Source organism: Suncus etruscus, chromosome 14, assembly GCF_024139225.1.
Source record: "Suncus etruscus isolate mSunEtr1 chromosome 14, mSunEtr1.pri.cur, whole genome shotgun sequence".
NCBI classification, from domain to species: Eukaryota; Metazoa; Chordata; class Mammalia; order Eulipotyphla; family Soricidae; genus Suncus; species Suncus etruscus.
This window is the reverse complement of record NC_064861.1, coordinates 90,778,659-90,797,682: the sequence shown is the minus strand read 5'-3', so window position 1 is coordinate 90,797,682 and position 19,024 is coordinate 90,778,659. Positions and strand designations below refer to the sequence as shown.

General features: G+C 48.6%; 1 protein-coding gene across 1 annotated transcript; it reads right to left on the bottom strand.

The window, feature by feature from the left end:
• Positions 1-2,473: 2,473 nt before the first annotated feature.
• On the bottom strand, positions 2,474-18,244 carry LOC126028592 (C5a anaphylatoxin chemotactic receptor 1-like). Its single transcript, XM_049787542.1, is given in 3 exon segments — positions 2,474-2,764; positions 2,766-3,455; positions 18,191-18,244. Coding segments are annotated over 3 exon segments (1,035 nt in total).
• Between the last annotated feature and the right edge of the window lie 780 nt (positions 18,245-19,024).

Sequence of the window (19,024 nt, the reverse complement as noted above, 5' to 3'; positions counted from 1 at the left end):
TAACCTAGAGAAATAAATGCAGTTGCTCTGTAGCAGAGGCTCAAGCCAAAGCTCTTAGCCACTTTCCAGCACCCAAGACTTCGAGTCTTTTGTGATGCCGACCCCTTGTCTTTCAAAGAGGACCCGAGTGCTGCCCTCCGACTGCTGAGCGGTCTGTGGCAGAGGAGAAAGAGCAAAAGTAGCTGCTAGACAAAATGGATGATAGCAGGAAACTCATGGTGGAGAAAAACTGTGAGGAATTAAAGTGAGCTGACTCGGATGAAACTTTAACTTACTGCTAGTGAATTATTTCTCCACCACTATCCTGCAACTTCAGGCTGTTAGAGTGTATTCTGAAGGTGTGGTTTGAATTTATTAGAAATGACTATGCTTTTGGGCTAGAGAGATAGCACAGTGGTAGGACGTTTTGCTTGCACCCAGTCGATTTAGGACAGATGGTAATTTGAATCCTGGCATCCCCTATGGTCCCTCGAGCCTGCAAGGAGCAATTTCACAATGTAGAGCCAGGAGTAATCCCTGAGCATGGCTGGGTGTGACCCAAAAATCAAAAAAAGAAAAGAAAAGAAAAGAAATAACTACTCTTGAGCTTCTGTGGGGTGCTTACTCAAGGATTGGGAATTGTTTAAATTAATATAAGTTCAGCCATGTCAGGCCCAAGCTTGATATATATATATATATATATATATATATATATATATATATATATATAAACAAAAAATAGAACTTAAGTAAAAAAAATGTGCCCTGGGCAGGAGGGCTTTCGCCTTACACACAGCCAATCAAGGAGAACCCAAGTTTGATCCCTGGCATCCCATAGGGTGCCCAGAGCCTGCCAGAGTGATGATGTTTTTCTTTGTTTACTTTTGAGGTCACACCTGGCGGTGCTCAGGAGTTACTCCTGGCTCTATGCTCAGAAATCGCTTCTGGCAGTATCAGGGGACCATAAGGGATGCCAGGATTCAAACCACTGTTCATCTTAGATGGGCTGCATGCAAGTCAAACACCCTACCACTATGCTATCTCTCCTGCTCCCAGAAGAGATTTCTGAGCACAAAGCTAGGAGAAAGCACTGAGAGGCCCTGGGTATGGCCCATAACAAAAGAAAACAAAAGAAAAGACAGTCCAAAGTTCAAAGATAGCATAGCAGGTAAGGTATTTGCCTTGTATGCAACTGATATTTTCTGCCACCACCAACCCAGAGCCAGAAATTTGCAGTGAACCTAACCAGTGTCCACCCCCAACTCCAAAATAAATAAGTCCAGCGGCCAGAACAATACAGAAAGTAGGGTGCTTGTCTTGTACCCAACCAATATGGGTTTGATCCCATATAGTCCCCCAAATTCCACCAGAAGTGATTCCTGAGTGCAGTGTCAGGAGAAAGTCATCACCACGAACAGATGTGTCCCAAACCCCCCAAAAAGAATAATTTGAGGACCACAAGCTTGAGAACTGCTGCACTGAAGAGTTTCTTGGCTGCCTCTTGATTCTCTACAGACTAAATCATGGGTAATCCCGCAGCCATGTTCCAGGCTGAAGTGCACGGGCGTCCTCCAGTGGCCAGATACGGCATTGCCTCACAGCACGATTTCTCGCTCATTTCAGAGGCTGCAGAAAGCTTCAAACCACACACACACACACACACACACACACACACACACACACACACACACACACACACCACAGCACAGCAATGTTTGCAAGCCATGACCACATTTCCAACTGGATTGTCACACACACACACACACACACACACACACACACACACCACAGCACAGCACAGCAATGTTTGCAAGTCATGACCACATTTCCAACTGAATTGTGCTGGATTTCCAGGACTCAGAGCACCCAGACTGCTTTGATTTGTCATTTTATAAAATCACAAGGTGAACTCATGGGGCTGGAGGAACAGTAAATGGGAGGGTATTGACTGTGCATGTAGGTGATCTGGGTTTGATCCCCAGCATCCCACATGGTCCCTTAAGCCAGGAGTGGTTTCTGAGAACATGCCAGGAGTAACCCCTGAGCGTCACCGGGTGTGGCCTAAAAAAATCAAAAGAAGAAGAAGAAGAAGAAGGAGGAGGAGGAGGAGGAGGAGGAGGAGGAGGAGGAAGAAGAAGAAGAAAGAAGAAGAAGAAGAAGAAGAAGAAGAAGAAGAAGAAGAAGAAGAAGAAGAAGAAGAAGAAGAAGAAGAAGAAGAAAAGAAGAAGAAGAAGAAGAAGAAGAAGAAGAAGAAGAAGAAGAAGAAGAAGAAGAAGAAGAAGAAGGAGGAGTAGGAAAAAAAAAGGAGATGAAGTAAAAAAGAAGAGCCGGAGCAGGAGTGACCAGTGGCAGCAGAAACTGCAGACCAGAGTGTTCTGGGCAAGCAAGGAGCAGGGCGCAGGGCACGGGGCCATGGGGCCGCTCACACCTGGGTCTGGCTCTTAAGGACCAAGGAATCCACCGTGGACAGTGGGTGGAACTTGCTCTCAGTGTCCTACTCATCAGTCAGCAGTTCATGCAGCTGGCCAGGCAGGAACTTGAAAACCCGAATGCGGAGGCCCCAGGAAGCAGCCACATAGATGATGGGGTTCACACAGCAGTTGACATAAGCCAGGGCCATCCACATCAGGGTTTGGGATGAGACCATGTTCCAGATGGGGGAGGATCTGGGGAGAAGGACAAGAAGCATGCGGGAAAGCTGGTAGGGCAGCCAGAAGACGAAGAAGCTGGTCACCACGGCCACCACCACCTTGAGGGTCTTGGTGGAGCGTGTGGCCAGGCTGGCGCCAGGTCTGAAGCAGGAGGAAAGTGTAGCAGACGCTCATCGTGACCAGGGGGACCAGGAAAGTCAGGACAAAGAGCGTGATGGTGAGAGCACGCTCGACCTGTTCACCGCGCAGCTCTAAGGCCACACCACAGAAGACCCTCTCAGATATGGGGTCCTCGTAGACGACTCCAAACGAGAAGGATGGGATGCTGAGCATCATAGCCAGCATCCAGGCCACGCCACTGGCCAGCCAGGCCAGCTGGGCCACACGATATTTCTTGCACCAGATGGGTCGGAAGACGATGAGGAAGCGGTCGGTGCTGATGGTAGCGAGGAGCAGGACGCTGGCGTAGAGGTTGAAGGCGAAGAGTGCGGTCAGGACGGGACAGGCTGTGTCGCCTAAAATCCAGTTGCCGTGCATGAGGATGGTCGTGATGTGGATGGGCAGCGCCAGGCAGGAGAGGAGGTCGGCCACGGCCAGGTTGAGGAACCAGATGGCGTTAATGGATCGGTGGGCTTCGTAGCTGGTCACCCAGAGTACCAGCAGGTTGCCTGGCATTCCCACCACGAAGATGACCATGTAGATGACTACGGTCGCCACCTGGTCAGTCATAGTCATGTCACTGTCTGGGTAGTTCAGAACATAAAGCGGCATACCCTGTCTTCCGTTGTCATAACTGTAGTCCAATTTGCTGATGTTAATGAAGCCCTGGGCGCCAAAGAGAGGCAGGGGAGAAGGAGGATGAGGGTCAGAGCAAGGGAGCAGGAGCCACAGGGCTTTGAAGATGCCCCAGGGAATGAGGGTACAGACAGCAGAGTCAGCTGGGGTATCAGGCCACACAAGGAAAAGGTTGAAGTCACCAGGTCTAAGGGCCAGAGGGTTAGTGCTGCGGGGAGGGCGCTTGCTTTGGCTGATGTGGGTTTGATTCCCAGCATCCCAGTGGGTCCCCCTTGAGCTACAACAGGAATGATGCATGGGTGTAGAGAAGGAAGGAAGGAAGGAAGGAAGGAAGGAAGGAAGGAAGGAAGGAGGAAGGAAGGAAGGAAGGAAGGAAGGAAGGAAGGAAGGAAGGAAGGAAGGAAGGAAGGAAGGAAGGAAGGAAGGAAGGAAGGAAGGAAGGAAAGGGAAGGAGGGAAGGAGGAAGGAGGAGGGAGGGGGAGGGAGGGAGGGAGGGAGGGAGGGAGGGAGGGAGGGAGGGAGGGAGGGAAAGACGGAAACACACCCCCCTGGCTTCGCCTGCCAGGTTCTCGCACATTCTCTGTTTAGGAAGTAGTTCCAGGAGTGCAGAAAGGAAGAAGATGATCCGCTCAGAAGGGACAAGAGATGGACCCCAGGTGCTAGCGGCTGCCCCAGGCAGACACGGAAGCCAGAGTTCAAGGCAGCAGTATGGAGGGGGGAAGAACTGGGTTGGAAATATAGCAGGGCCCGGTGGGCTCTCTGCTCTGAGCCCCTTCCCTGGAATCTCTCCTTCAAGCCTCACAGCCACCCTAGGAAGTGTCTGCTATAGAGATGAAGAAAAGAAGTAAAGAGAACCAGAGATAGCATAACAGGGACAGTGCTTGCTTTGCACATGGCGGACCAAGGCTTCATACTCAGCATATCTAGGGTTCCCCCAAAAGTGCCAGGAGGGATTTCAGAGCACAAAGGGGGGGGAAGAGGTGTGAGGTGCCAGGGATCAAGCTCAAGGGCCCAAACACAAGATCTGCTCAATCTCTAAACTCCCTTTCCAACCCTGCATTTTGCACATAAATGATCACTGAATGGGGAGCACAGAGAGAGCTGGGGGCTGAAGCACAGACTTGCATATGAGAGGCTAGGTTTGATCCCCAGAAACCCACATGGTGGACTGAGCACTTTTAGGCATCCTGAGTGACCACCACCAGCTGCTGCCCCAAAACCCAATGAAGGGGCCAATGCTTAGCGCAGCAGGAGGGCATATCCTGCATACAGTTGACTCGATTCGATCCGCACCATCCCTGAGCACTGCTGTGTGTAAAAATCCCAAAAGCAAAACCAACAGAAAACAAATTGCAAAGATTTCTTGGAAACTGAACCTGCACTGACAGGAGAATTGTAATAAAAAGAAAGAACTCCACAGTCCTGGTAGGGCAGAGGGAGAACAGGCAGGAGAGCATTTGCCTTGCAAGCAGTCAACCACAGTTCGATCCTGGGCATCCCATAGGGTCACCTGAACACTACTAGGTGTGACCCAAAACCAAGACAAAACCCCAAAAGGAGGGTGAATTAAGAGGAGCCCAAGAAAAAAGTAACTTTAGATATTACACTGGAGGCAGAAATCAGGCAGTAAATTTAACATGGCTTCCAGGCATGATTTTTTCATCCCATGGGTTTCCAGACTGCTATTTCTAGAAAGTTCCACAGTCCCAAATCTGGACCCACAACTGCATCTACTGGCAGTGAGCAGAGATTCACAGCTGTGTTGATCGGGACTATCTTTAGGAAAACAGAGACATCAAAGCCAGCTATGACCACACGACCACACACATGTACAAAAACACACATCACAAACACACATATAGTCACAAACACAATCATACACACATAGACACAAACACACACAATCACTCACAAACCCACAAACATACATACCTGCACAATCACACACAAATACACATATACACACACATGTTCTACTTCTCACAAGCGGGATAGGAAGTTACATGACCGCACCCCATTCTGGCTCCATTTCCTTTCACCAGGTGAAGCAAGGCAGAAGCTGGAGAAGGGACCCCGGCCGCCCACAGCCAGTTAAGTGACTTAACGGTCCTATTTTATCCATGTTGATTTGGGGGCCACCCCAGGCAGTTCTCAGGGCTGTCTTGGCTCTGAACTCAGGGGATCCTCAGCAGTGTCGGGATTGAATCCTGCAGCTCTTGCGTGTTCCCCACTTAGCCGCGCTTTCAGGCTTTCAGGACACAACTGGTCGTTTTCCATGACCCAGTGCCACCTGCCACTTTCCCACAAGGAGCCCGAGAGATAGCACAGCAGTAGGGCATTTGCCTTGCATGCAGTAGACCCAGGAACTAAGGTGGTTCAAATTCTGGCATCCCATATGATCCCTGAGCCTGCCAGGAGTGATTTTTGAGCTCTAAGTCAGGAGTAACCTCACACACAGCCAGGTGTGACCTCCCCCCAAAAAAGTTCCCACAGAAGGTCTGAGGTCAGAAGGGGGTACAGAACTGGTAGGGTTATAACTACAGGCAGGGAAAAGAGGAAGGAAGGGAGAATTTTGGAAGAGGGGAGGAAGTGGGCAGGAAAAAGGGGGCCCAGGAATGAGAGAGCTGAGCCTGAGTTATAGCACAGCAAGGAGGGATCTGGCCTTGCATGCAGCTGATCCAGATTCGATCCCTGGCATCCCATAGGGTCCCATGAGCCCCTCCAGGAGTGAGCCCTGAGTGCAAAGCCAAGAGTCAGCACAGCTGGTGAGAAAGAGACCGAGACAGAGACAGAGGGTGGGAGAGAGAGAGGAAGAGAGAGAGAGAGAGGAAGAGAGAAAGAAAGAGAGAGAAAGGGAGGGAGAGAGAGAGGAGAGAGAGGAGAAGGGGCCTCCAGGGCCCTATAAGCATGCACCTCTGTCTCACCATTTTCTGCTGTCCTGTCTCCAGTCTTTGGGGATCCTTTTGCCAGAGGGCTGCAGTTTTTAAAGCCCCACAAGAGGGAACAGCTGGCCGGGAGGAAATGACCAGCTTTCCTTTGGGCACCCTCATTGGTCTGTGCTCACAAGTCCCTCTAGGGATATTCATAAATCTGCACCCCCTTATCTTGGCTGGGCCTCTGGTTCATGCCAAATCTGATACCCCCCATTGAAACTGTCTTTCTTCTTCTCTCTCTCTCCTTTAAGGGCCCTGGGAGGCCACAGCAGTGAAGCTCAGGATTCCAACAAGCTTTTAAGGCCTCGTGATGGTTGTATTCCCACCTTGCCCCTACCCTGATCTCATATGTTCCCCCAGCACTGCCAGGAGTGATTCCTGAGCACATTGCCAGGAAGAATCCCATGAGCATTGCCAGATGTGGCAAAAATGAAAAGAATAGTGATTCAGAAAAATGGGGTTCAGACTGATAGAGCACACATGGAAGGTGCTTGCCTTGCACACTGCAGACCCGGGGGTGATCCTCGGCCTCCCAGAGGGTCTCCTGAGCACCACCATGTGGATTCCTGAGTGACGGAGCCAGGAGCAGCCCCTGAGCTGGAGACTCTGGGCCGTGTAGGGCAGCCTCGTGCAACACAGGGATTTTATATTTTATAGTTAAATCTACACAAGTCATGCACTGATGGTAGGTCTGAAACTGTGGTGATCGGGACAACATTTAGGGAAACAGAGACACTGAAGCCAGCTGTGACCACATGGTCACACATATACAAATAATCACACACAAACACAAACATATATGCACAAACACACACATCTATACAGACACAATCACACAGAAACCCACAAATACACACTACCTGCACAAAAATGCACAATCATACACACAAACACTTATACACATATAAGCAAACACAAACACACACACACATGTTCTACCACTCACAACCGGGAAAGGAAGTTATGTGACCCCACCCCATTCTGGCTCCATTTCCTTTGCCTGGTGAAGCAAGGCAGACGCTGGAGAAGGGACCTAGCACCCCACTGCCAGCTCAGTAACTCGCCTGTCCTATTTCATCTATGTTGGTTTGGGGGCCTCCAGATCAGTGCTCAAGGCTAACTCCTGGTGCCGAGCTCAGGGGACACTCTGTCGTGCCAGGATCGAACCCTGCAGCTCTGGTTGGAGCAAGGCAAGTGTGCTCCCCTCTTAGCTGTGCTGGCGCTCGGGCCACAGCTGTTTTTTTTTTCCTTGGACCCCAGTGTCACTAGCCACTTCCAGGACTCTGGACACGCTGCCGCAGGGGGGCACTCCAGATCTCTGATTGAGGAAGGGAGGCAGGTCTTTGGGGCAATCTCAAGAGTCCCCACATAAGTTCTGAGGTCAGTCGGGGGGGGGGGGGCAGAACTGGGAGGTTATAACTCCAAGCAGGGAAAAGAGGAAGGAAGGAAGGAAGGAAGGAAGGAAGGAAGGAAGGAAGGAAGGAAGGAAGGAAGGAAGGAAGGAAGGAAGGAAGGGAGGGAGGGAGGGAGGGAGGGAGGGAGGGAGGGAGGGGGAGGGAGGAGGGAGGAAGGAAGGAAGGAAGGAAGGGAGGGAGGAAGGAAGGAAGGAAGGAAGGAAGGAAGGAAGGAAGGAAGGAAGGAAGGAAGGAAGGAAGGAAGAAGGAAGGAAGGAAGGAAGGAAGGGAGGGAGGGAGGGAGGGAGGGAGGGAGGGAGGGAGGGAGGGAGGGAGGAAGGAAGAAAGAATTTGGGTAGAGGGGAGTGGAGTGTGGAGGGAAAAGGGGGCCCAGAAATGAGAGAGCTGAGCCTGAGACCTAGCACAGCAGGGAGGGCACTGGTCTTGCACGCAGCTGACCCGTGTTCAATCCCGAGTATGGGGGAGGGGTTTTGTTTGTTTCTCAATAAAGGGGAGGCAGAAATGCAAAGGAGGGGAATAACACCTTGGCTTGTGGTTCCACATTCTGAAAAGACTGGCTCATGGGTGAATGGCCTCCTTTGAGTCTCTTTTTTTTTTTTGGTTTTTGGTTTTTGGTTTTTGGGTCACAGCAGGCGATGCTCAGGGATTACTCCTGGCACTGCGTTCAGAAATCGCCCCGGGAAGGCTCAGGGGACCATATGGGATGCCAGGAATCAAACCACCATTGGTCCTGGGTCGGCTGCATGCAAGACAAACGCCCTACCCACAGGATTATCTCTCCAGCCCTTCAAAGTCTTTTTGGCCTGCTAAAACCTTCATATCTGTATGGATTCTTTATTTCAGAGTACTACAAGTAGACCAACACCTCCTGTACTCCTCAGATAGGAAGTATGGACTTCCCTTCCTCTCTGGGGACAGTGGAACAACCAATATTCCCGCTACATCCAGGCACTGTCCTAGGAAGCTCGGTGAAAGGCTTAGATCACTTCACATTGGCTGGACAACTCCACCTCCAAGGTCTCAAGGTGCCCACATTTGCGCCAGACCTTCCTTCCTTTTGAGCTTCATGGTTTTCTACTGCAGCAGAGATCTAGCTCCCCACCTATTCATTTCCTTTCCTCCCTCAGAAACACTTGGCTTGTCTCCCCAGCCCTCCTCAGAGTGGGGCAGAGACAAGTTGCAGCCTTGACTTCCTGAAGTCCTTCCTGCCTGGCTAAACTTCAAAGTTTTGTGGTAGGAACAACTGTCCTGTGGCTGAAGGTTGACTAAGATTGATTCATCCCTAGGGCCAATTGTCCCTAAGTGCCACCAAGTGTGGTACCTATTAAAAAAAAATGGGGGGGGGGCAGAGTGATAACACAGCAAGGAGGGCATTTGCCTTGCAAGAAGCTGACCTGAATTCAATCCCAGGTATCCCACAGGATCTCCTGAGCCTGCCCAGAGTGATTTTGGAGTGCAGAGCCAGGAGTATCCCTGAGGATTGCTAACTGTGTGTCAAAAGAAGAAAAAGAGAATAAAGTTGTAGGTGAGCTTATGTGGAAAGAGTGCAAGGCCTAGTGAAACAGAAAAGGCAAGGACAAGAGGCCAAGCCGGAGCAGCAAGAAAAGCCATTTTTCTCTAGCGTGAAGTCTGTTGTGTGCATTTGCTTGGACACAACCAAGAGGCTGGGCTGGAGTTCAGTGGCAGAGCCATTGGGCTTGCATGTGTGAGATTCTCGGTTGCAGGTTACATCTCTGGCTCCCCATGTCCAAGTTCAAACACACTGGGGAGCTGGGGCAACAGTACACTGGGAGGGCGCTTGCTTTGCAGGTAGTTATAATCCCATATGGTCTCCTGAGCAACATCAGAAGGGATCCCTGAGTGGAAGGCCAAGAAGAAGCCCTGAAAATCAGCAGGGGTGGCCCCAAGACATAAAACAAAAGAAAAACACTCATAGCAACTGTCTGTGCAGCAAAGATTGGGGGGTGTGGAGGCCTAATTACCTAATCCCTGTGTTGATGTCACAACAGCTGGTGGACCACTGGCTCTTTCATCGGAATTCTTGCACATTCTCTGGGCTTAGAGAAGGAGTGCCAGGAGTGCAAGTGGGAAAAAGCTCAGGATGGATGAAGGATGGAATCCAGGTGCAAGTGGCTGCCCCAAGCAGGCTCAGAGGCCAGAGTGCAGAGCAACAGAATGGAAGGGGCAGTAGAATAAGGCCCAAGTGGGCACTCCCCTCTGAGCCCCTTTTCTGGAGTCTCTCCTTCAAGTCACATGGCCACCTTAAGAAGTGTCTGCTACACAGATGAGGAAGAAAAGGAGGGAACCTAGCAATAGCACAGTGGGGAAGGTGTTGCTTTGCATATGGCCCACCAAGGCTTCATCCCCATCATCCATAGGATCCCCAGAGCCTGCCAGGAGTGATTTCAGAGCAAAAAGTTATTCAGGAGTAACCCTGAGTACCACTGAGTCTGCCCCAAAAGAAAAATAAAATAAAATTTAATTTTTAATTTTTTGAAGTTTATTTATTAATTGTTTTGGGGGCCACACCCAGAGATGCTCAGGGGTTACTCCTGGTTCTGTGCTCAGAAATAGCTCCTGGCAAGTTCGGGAACCATACAGGATGTCAGGTATGAAACCAGGTTCGTCCCTTTCGGCCACATGGAAGACAAATGCCTTACCACTATGCTATGTCTTCGGCCTTAAAATTAAAAATTTACAAAATTTAAATAAAGTAAATAATTAAACTAAAACAAATTAAATAAATTAAAATATTTTTTTAAAAATTAAAATAAAATAAGCCAAAAATAACTTAAAAAAGGACCTTCCTGATTTCAGCCTTGACAGGTCTGAAAGCCCAAACTCTGGATGGAAGCAGGTGGAAAGCAGCTATTTCTTGGGGTTTGGGTTTTCCAATGGCTTCATTTGTGTCAGATTTCAGTTTGGTCCATATTCAGTGGCTGGGGGGTGTGAGGTTCCATGGATCTAGCCCAGGGCCCCAACACAAGATCTACTAGAACTCTAGACATGCTTCTCTACCCTTCCTTTTGTGCATGAAAGATCACTTGCTGGGGAACATAAAGAGAGATGAGGGCTGAAGTGCAGACTTGCACATGGGAGGCTGAGTTAGATCCCCAGCACCCCACATGGTTGCCCAAGCACTTTCAGGCCTCCTGAAAGCACCACCAGCTGCTGCCCCAAAACCCAATGAAGGGGCTAGATCTTAGCACAGTGAAGAGGGCCCTTGCCTTGCATACAGCTGACTTGGGTTGGATCCCCAGCATCCCTGGACACTGTTGTGTGCAAAAACCCAGAAGCAAAACCAACAGAAAACAAATGGCAAAGATTTCTTGGAAACTGAACCTGCACTGAAAGGAGAATTATAATAAAAAAGAAATACACAGGCCTGGTAGAGCCAGAGTGAGAGCAGGCAGGAAGGCATTTGCTTTGCAAGCAGCCACACCTTGTTCGATCCTGGGCATCTCTTAGAATCCCCTGAGCACTAGCAGGAGGGATCCCTGAGCATTGCTACTTGTGACCCAAAACAAAAACAAAACCCCAAAAGGAGTGTGGATGAGGAAGACCCGAGACAAAAGTATCCACAGATAATACAACAGGGGCAAAAATCAGGTAGGAATTTCATCAGGATCCCAGGTCCGATTCTCAGCATTTGGATGACCAGATCTCTGTTTCTGGAAAGTTCCACAACCCACAATCTGGACCCACAACTCTCTGCTGGCAGTGACGGGAGGTCAAAACTGTGGTGATTGGGACTATATTTAGGGAAACAGACATCGAAGCCAGCTGTGACAACATGGCCACACAGATACAAACACGCAAACTCACATAAACAAAAACACACAAACACACACATTCATGCACACACATCATTCATACACACAAGCACACACATACACAAACACACAGTCACACACAAACCCACAATATACTCAAACACACGTAGCTGCACAATCACACACACAAAAATATAAAAAAAATATACACACAAACACATGCACACACAGAAACACACACATATCTACCTCTCACAACCCAGAAAGAAAGTTACGTGACCCAACACCATTATGGTTCTATTTCCTTCACCAGATGAAGCAAGGCAGACACTGGAGAAGAGACCCCAGCACCCCATCACCAGCTCAGTAGCTCACCTGTTCTATTTCATCCATTTTGGTTTGGGGGCCACCCTGGGCAGTGATCAGGGCTGACTCCTGGCTCTGAGTTCAAGGAACCCTCTACAGTGTAGGGTATCAAACTCTGCAGCTCTGGCTGCAGAAAGGCAAGCGCTCCCCAATGCACTGGTTCTCGGGCCACAGCTGGTCTTTTTCCACGAATCCCTGTGTTATCTGCCACTTCCACAACTCTCATCCTCAACACCAGGGGAGCCCTCTGGCTCTCTCTGACTAAAAAAGGGAGATAGTTTCTCTGGGAAAACCTTGAATCCCCACAAAAGTTCTAAGGTTGTCAGGGGGTTGGGAGGTTTATAATGCCAGGCAGGGAAAAGAAGAAGGAAAAAATTCAGGAAGGAGAATTGGGGAAAAAAACAAGGGGCCCTGAAATGAGAAAGCTGAGCCCGATACATAGACAGCAGGGAAGGTGCTGACCTGAGTTCCATCGCCAGCATTCCACGGGGTCTTAAAAGCCCCACGAGGAGTGATCCTTGAGTAGAGCCAGGAGTCAGCCCCTGAGCATACCTTGTATGGAGAGAGAGAGACAGAGAGAGAGACAGAGACAAAGACAGAAAGAGGAGAAGCGTCTGTCAGAGCCCACCAGCGTGCACCAGTGGACTCATTTTCTTCTATCCTGTCTCCTGTCTCTGACTCTGGGGATCTCTTTGCCTGAGAGCTGCAGTTTTTAAAGCCCCACAAGAGGGAACCCCTGGCCAGGAGGAAATGACCATCTTCCCTCTGGGCACCCTATTTTTTCTGTGCTCAGAGTCCTTTCTGAGTGCCCCACAATCCCCAGCACCCACTCTCTGGAGAAGGCTGGAAATCCATGCTCCCTTATCTTGACTAGGACCCTCTGTGAGGCTGGATTCCCCCAACCTGCTTGAAACTGTCTCTCTCCTTCTCTCTCTGCTTCAAGGGTCCTGGGTGGCCACAGCAGTGAACTCGGGGTTCCAAAGGGCTTTTAAGGGCCCAGAAGAGTTTGATTCCCCCCTCACTTCCACCCCAATCCCATATGGTCCCCAGCAAGGTCAGGAGTGATACCTGAGCACAAAAGTCTGAAGGAACCCCAGAACATCGCCAGATATGGCAAAATTAAAAAATAATAATTCGGAGAAATGGGGGGCCAGAATGATAGAGCACACAGGGTAGGTGTAGCTCTTGCCCACTGCAGATCCAGGTTCAATCCTCAGCCTCCCAGAGGGTCCCCTGCGCTCTGCCAAGAGTGATTCCTGAGTATAGAGCCAGGTGCAACCCCTGAGCACTGCTGGGTGTGATTCAGAAACATAGATGATGATGATGATGATGATAGATAAATAGATAGATAGATGATAGATAGATAGATAGATAGATAGATAGATAGATAGATGATAGATAGATAGATAGATGATAGATAGATAGATGATAGGTAGTAGATGATAGATAGATAGGTAGGTAGGTAGATGATAGATGATAGATAGATAGATGATAGATGATAGATAGATAGATAGATAGTAGATAGATAGATAGAGATAGATAGATAGTAGATAGTATAGATAGATAGATAGATAGATAGATGATAGATAGATAGATAGATAGATAGATAGATAGAAGTTAGATAAAAAGTCCCCAGGAGCCTACAGAGCAAGGCTGGGGGGGGAACCTATGAGAAGGGAGCCCCCCCCCACCCAGCTTGCACAAGCTCTGGGACTCTCTCTGCTTTCCCCAAGACTTTCAGGGCCAGAGCTATTGCACAGCAAGGAGGGCATTTACCTTGTACATGGTTCAACAGGTTCAATCCCCAGCATCCCATAGGGTCCCCTGAGTCTACCAGAAGTGATTCCTGAGAGTAGAGCCAGGAGTAACCCTGTATGTCACCAGGTGTGATCTAAAACCCACAAAATAAATAAATAAATAAATAAATAAATGATCAGTTAGAATCATTAGCTTATAGGCTGATGGGCTGAGACCACCATGCTGAGTTATCAGCTGCAATATAGGGAATTAAAGTCCTGTTATGTCCCAAGTAAGGCCAGAGTTCTATCCTCTGTGCTCTGAATGGCCCCAAACTTCTAGCATCTTTCCTTTTGTTTGGTTTTCCTGCAGGCACTGTTCTAGGAAGCTCAGTAAAAGGGTTAGAAAACATCACATTGTAGCCCTCTGTAAGCCTGCCCCCAACTTCTGGTTTCCCTAATCTCTTCTTTTAGTATTGTAAAAGTCTTCAGGGGTCTCAAACTCGCAGCCCGCCATTTGTGGCCCTCTGTACAACATTTTGTGGCCCTGCCCTAGAGGAATCTTTTTTGTTTTGTTTTGTTTTAGTTGTTTGGGTCACACCCCCCAATGTTCAAGGTTTACTACTGACTTTGCACTCAAGGATCACCCCGACTTTGCCTCCTGCGGCCCCCAGGTAAATTGAGTTTGAGACCCCCTGGTTGGATGTGGAGAACCCCACACCTGGGATGGGCAGGCTATTTTGAACAAAGAATAAGAGAGTCTGCCTCGGTGGGATGCAAGGGTGGAGCAGCAAAAGAAGCTGCCCGACAAAGAAAGAGAATAGCAGGAAACTTTTGGGGAGAAAAGCTGTGAAGAATTAAGGCTAGCTGACACCAATGAAACTTTGACCGACTGTTTGTGAATTATTTCTTCTCCATTATCCTGCATCTTCAGACCCACTGGCCAAAGGTGCTAGAGTCACTTGGCCCCTAAGTGCCACCATATTTGGCTCCTATTTTTATAAAAAGAAGCATAATTCCTTAAGGCAAGAGTGATAACACAATAGGGAAGGCATTTGCCTTGCACACAGCCCACCAAGGACAGACCCAAGTTTGATTCCCAGCTTCCCATATGGTCCCCTGAGACTGCCAGGATCAATTTCTGAGTGCAGAGCCAGAAGCAAACCCAGAGAAATACTGGGTGTGACTGGGGGAAAAAAAGCCTGTAAGATGAAACCTTCCCCTAACTTTCTTTTTCCTAAATTTACTTTTCTGTAAGTTTGTTTTTGTATTTGTTTCTGGGCCACGCCCAGTGACGCTCAGGGGTACTCCTTTCTCTTCATTCAGAAATCACTCCTGGCTCTGGGGATCATAATGGATGCCAGGAGATAGAACCATCGTTCGTCCTAGGTCAGCACATGCAAGGCAAACACCCTACCTATGTGCTACCATTCCAGCACCTTACATTTTCTTTTGGTATGTAAAAGTATAACCTCTTTTTTGGTATGTAAAAGTTCACCTTACAGTGGACAACAGGGCCTTCCACCACCCTGGGGGTGAGGAACAGAACTCAAAAAAGAAAGACATGGCAGAGAGACTCATGGCAGAGAAAAACCGTGAGGAATAAAGCGAGCTGATTCCAATGAATACTTTTTTTGACTGCTCTGTATTATTTCTCCTCTGCTACTATCCTGCATCATCAGACCTGTCTACCTCAGGGATTAGAAACATGGTGCCTGGGGCAGCCTCACCCAATTTATGGGCTTTATATTTCTAAATTATTCTACACTAAACAATATAAAACAAAACAAAAAAGTCCAGGGTCCAAGAGATAGCACAACAGGTAAGGTATTTGCTTTGTGTGTAACTGATATCTCCTGCTGCCACTACCCCAGAAGAGACTTCTGAACACAGAGTCGTGAACCTAGCCAGCCAGATGTGCGCACACACACTTCCCAAAAAAGTCCAGGGATCGGAGCAATACAGCAAACAGGGTGTTTGCTTGCCTTGAACCCAGCCAATGTGGGTTTGATTTCTGGACACCACATAGGGTCCCCCATGTCCCACCAGGAGTGATCCGTGATTGCAAATAGGGAGAAAATCATGAGCACAACTACATGTGTCCCCTGCTTCCAAAAAAAGAATAATGTTGTGAAGAGGAAAGAAAACGAGGTTTCAGTAGACTTCTGCCATTCCAGGTTTCAGCAGGCCTCTGCTATTCCAGGTTTCAGTAGGCCTCTGCCTTTTCCCCAGCGTGCGTAAGTGCGGCTCCCAGCCTGCAAAGTTCCAGTAACTAACCACCTACATCTTGCCATAAAATGTAACCTTGAGTCTTAAAATCTTCCTTGTGGAAATAATATTTTCTAGGTCATGATGTTTTTCGAACCCTGTAAAACGGTTACAGTGCAGCTACGACTGCAAGATAAGATGAAATGACATTGCCTGTTTGAAATAATGCGTGTTCTTTGTACCTCCCTAAAATGCACCCTATAAAAATCCTGCTGGATCCTTGTTCAGGGTCTTTGTTCACTGGCTAGCTCTGAGGAGCACCAGGGGCACTGAACCTGGTGTCAGAATAAAAATTCACTTCTGCGCTTGCATAGTCTCCCCCTTTCCTTGGGGGGGGGGGGTTTCGAGACGACGCGAGGGAGGAAGGGGTTTGTCCTCCCGACCCTAACAGTTGAGGTCCACAAGCTTGAGAACAGCAGCGTTGAAGACAGTTTCTTGGCGGCCTCTTGATTAGCTGCAGACTAACAGTCATGGGCAACCGCATGGTACCAGGCTGAAGTGCAAGGGCGTCCTCCAGTGGCAACACGCGGCATTGCTTCCCAGACCTATTCCTCGCTCATTTCAGAAGCTGCAGAAATCTTCAAACCAGAGAAGGCTGCCTGAGATGCCTATTTTTTTCTTCTGTTTTGGGGCCACACAGGCGGTGCCCAGGGGATACTTTTGGCTCTGTACCCAATGGAATTTCCTGGATCTTCGGGGCGGAGATGAACCAGGATCAGTGTGTGTAAAGCAAGTGTCTGACCTTCACTATTTCTCAAGCGGTAGGCAGATACTACAAACTGGTGTCCCTGGGTGGGGCCCCTGCAAGCTTTGCAGATCGGGGCCCTGGCAGCCTCAGGCCTCTGCAGCCTTGCAGCAAAGAAGCAGCAGGCCAACTTGTAGCTTCTTGCAGTAACCTGCAGAAGCCTGGCAACCTTATAGATTACTCCGCTAATGCCCCAGAAATCTGTGGTGTTTCTACATCGGGGATCAGACATATGCAAGGCAAGTGTCATTTTCACTATATTATTGATCACTTTGAACATGAGATGATCTTTAAAAACAGAGCAGGAAAGGCCCGAGCAATAGCACAATAGGGAGGGCATATACGTTACTGGAGGTAAAATCAGGTTCCATCCTCAACATCCTACTGGGTTTCCCAAATCATCTAGGAGTGATTCCTGAGTGCAGAGCTAGGTATAACCCCGGAGCACCAGCAGGTGTGGCCCAGAAGAATATGGAAACAAAAATAAAGAGGTCCATTGAGGCAAGTGTGGGATATTGTGTGACCCCAACAAGAAGGAGAACCAACCCCACCAGGTAGTGATGGGATCACAGAGCCAGGAGTCAACTCTGAAACCATTGGGTGTGGCCTGAAAGCAAAACAAAAAAAAAGCTATACTATGAGTGGCTCATTAATGTGAGTAACCTGTCAGTCTTATTGTTGTGAATATTACACGGAATATATAAAATGATGTTATCAAGGTCGATAGTATAGCACGGAGGGTACTTGCCTTATTTGTGACCAACCCAGGTTCCATCCCTGGCATTCCATAGGGTCCCCTGAGCTGCACCAGGAGTGATACCTGAGCACAGAACCAGCAGTAACCACCACTGCGCATTGCAGGGTGTGGCAAAACACACACATATATATTTACACACATCCCACGTTCACCCACCACATGATACCATGGACAGAACATTTTTCCATGATGATGGTTGTGACTTCACACTGATTTGCAACTCTGCTAGCTCAGATCCACAAACTTCTTCTTTGACATTGGGACAAACATTTCAGAATCCCCCCCCCCTCCACCAGTCCTTTTTCCATCTACCACCACCATGAGCACCTTTCTGCCCTTGTCATCCCCCCAGTCGAACATTCTAGAAAGAACTAAGTTGCAGCTGTGGGAAAGGGAGCAGGCTGGGGGCAGGAGAGGAGCAGGGAAGGGGCCACAGGCCTGGAATCTGTGTCTCTTCCTTTTGATGTCAACATCTAGCATCCAGCGTAATGTGATTTCAAAAGAGACAACCACAGAGGGGAATAGGGATGGACAAAGGTGATGCCATTCAAAGGTTCCTATTTTGTTTTGTTTTGGGTTGGTTTATGAAGTTCTAACATTTGGGGTGTTGGGGTCCAAGCAGATAACCCAACTGGCACTGAGAGTCAAAGACCACCTCTGACAATGTGAAATGCGAAAGGGAGTTTATTCCAGTAGTTGGGCCCAGCCTCAAGGAAGACAAAAACCCTGCATGAAAACAACAGACAACTTAGATAGGGTCCACAGGTCTTACCAGGCTGAGCATTTCACTGGTTAATACAATCAGTTTAATTTCCACGTTATACATGATTGGTTCTAACATCTCACAGACCCAGCTCCTGCCTCTCCCTCTTCCATTACCTGGTCTGATACCATTTGGGCCAAAACACAGAATGGCCTTCATGACATGGAGGCCTTAATCACATAAAGATTAGCAAGTTTGGGGCCGGGCAGTGGCGCTAAAGGTAAGGTGCCTGCCTTGCCTGCGCTAGCCTTGGATGGACCACGGTTCGATCCCCCGGTTTCCCATATGGTCCCCCAAGCCAGGAGCGACTTCTGAGCGCATAGCCAGGAGTAACCCCTGAGCATCACTGGGTGTGGCCCAAAAAACAAAAAACAAAAAAAAAAAAGATTAGCAAGTTTGCCAAGTGTTCCTATGAAGGGTTCCTCTCATCTGAGTAAGCAGAGAGGTTAAAGATACAGAACATCTTTGAAAAGATTAACTTCATTTTGAGGATTACAAAGTTATTTTTGTTTCTCTTGAATGAGATTTTCCCAGGTAAAGTGATATTTAATCAAGGCCATCTTTGCGAGTACTAATGTCATCTGGAGGTAAGTGCTCAAATATATACATGCTTCGTGAAGTGTCACAGTCTCTAGGAGATTGGTTAAGGTTTGATTCCCACTGAGCACCCAGACAGGAAAGGCAGTTCCCAATCCCCTGTCAGATTAGGACAGGGGGAACAGTTCCAGTTGTAGAGATCCACAGGAAATCATTTACACAGTGAAGGGGTACAAGAGTGGGTTCAGGAAATCCAGTGCTCAAGCAAGGAATACAAACCACAAAAGCTTTCTGCTTGTAAGATAG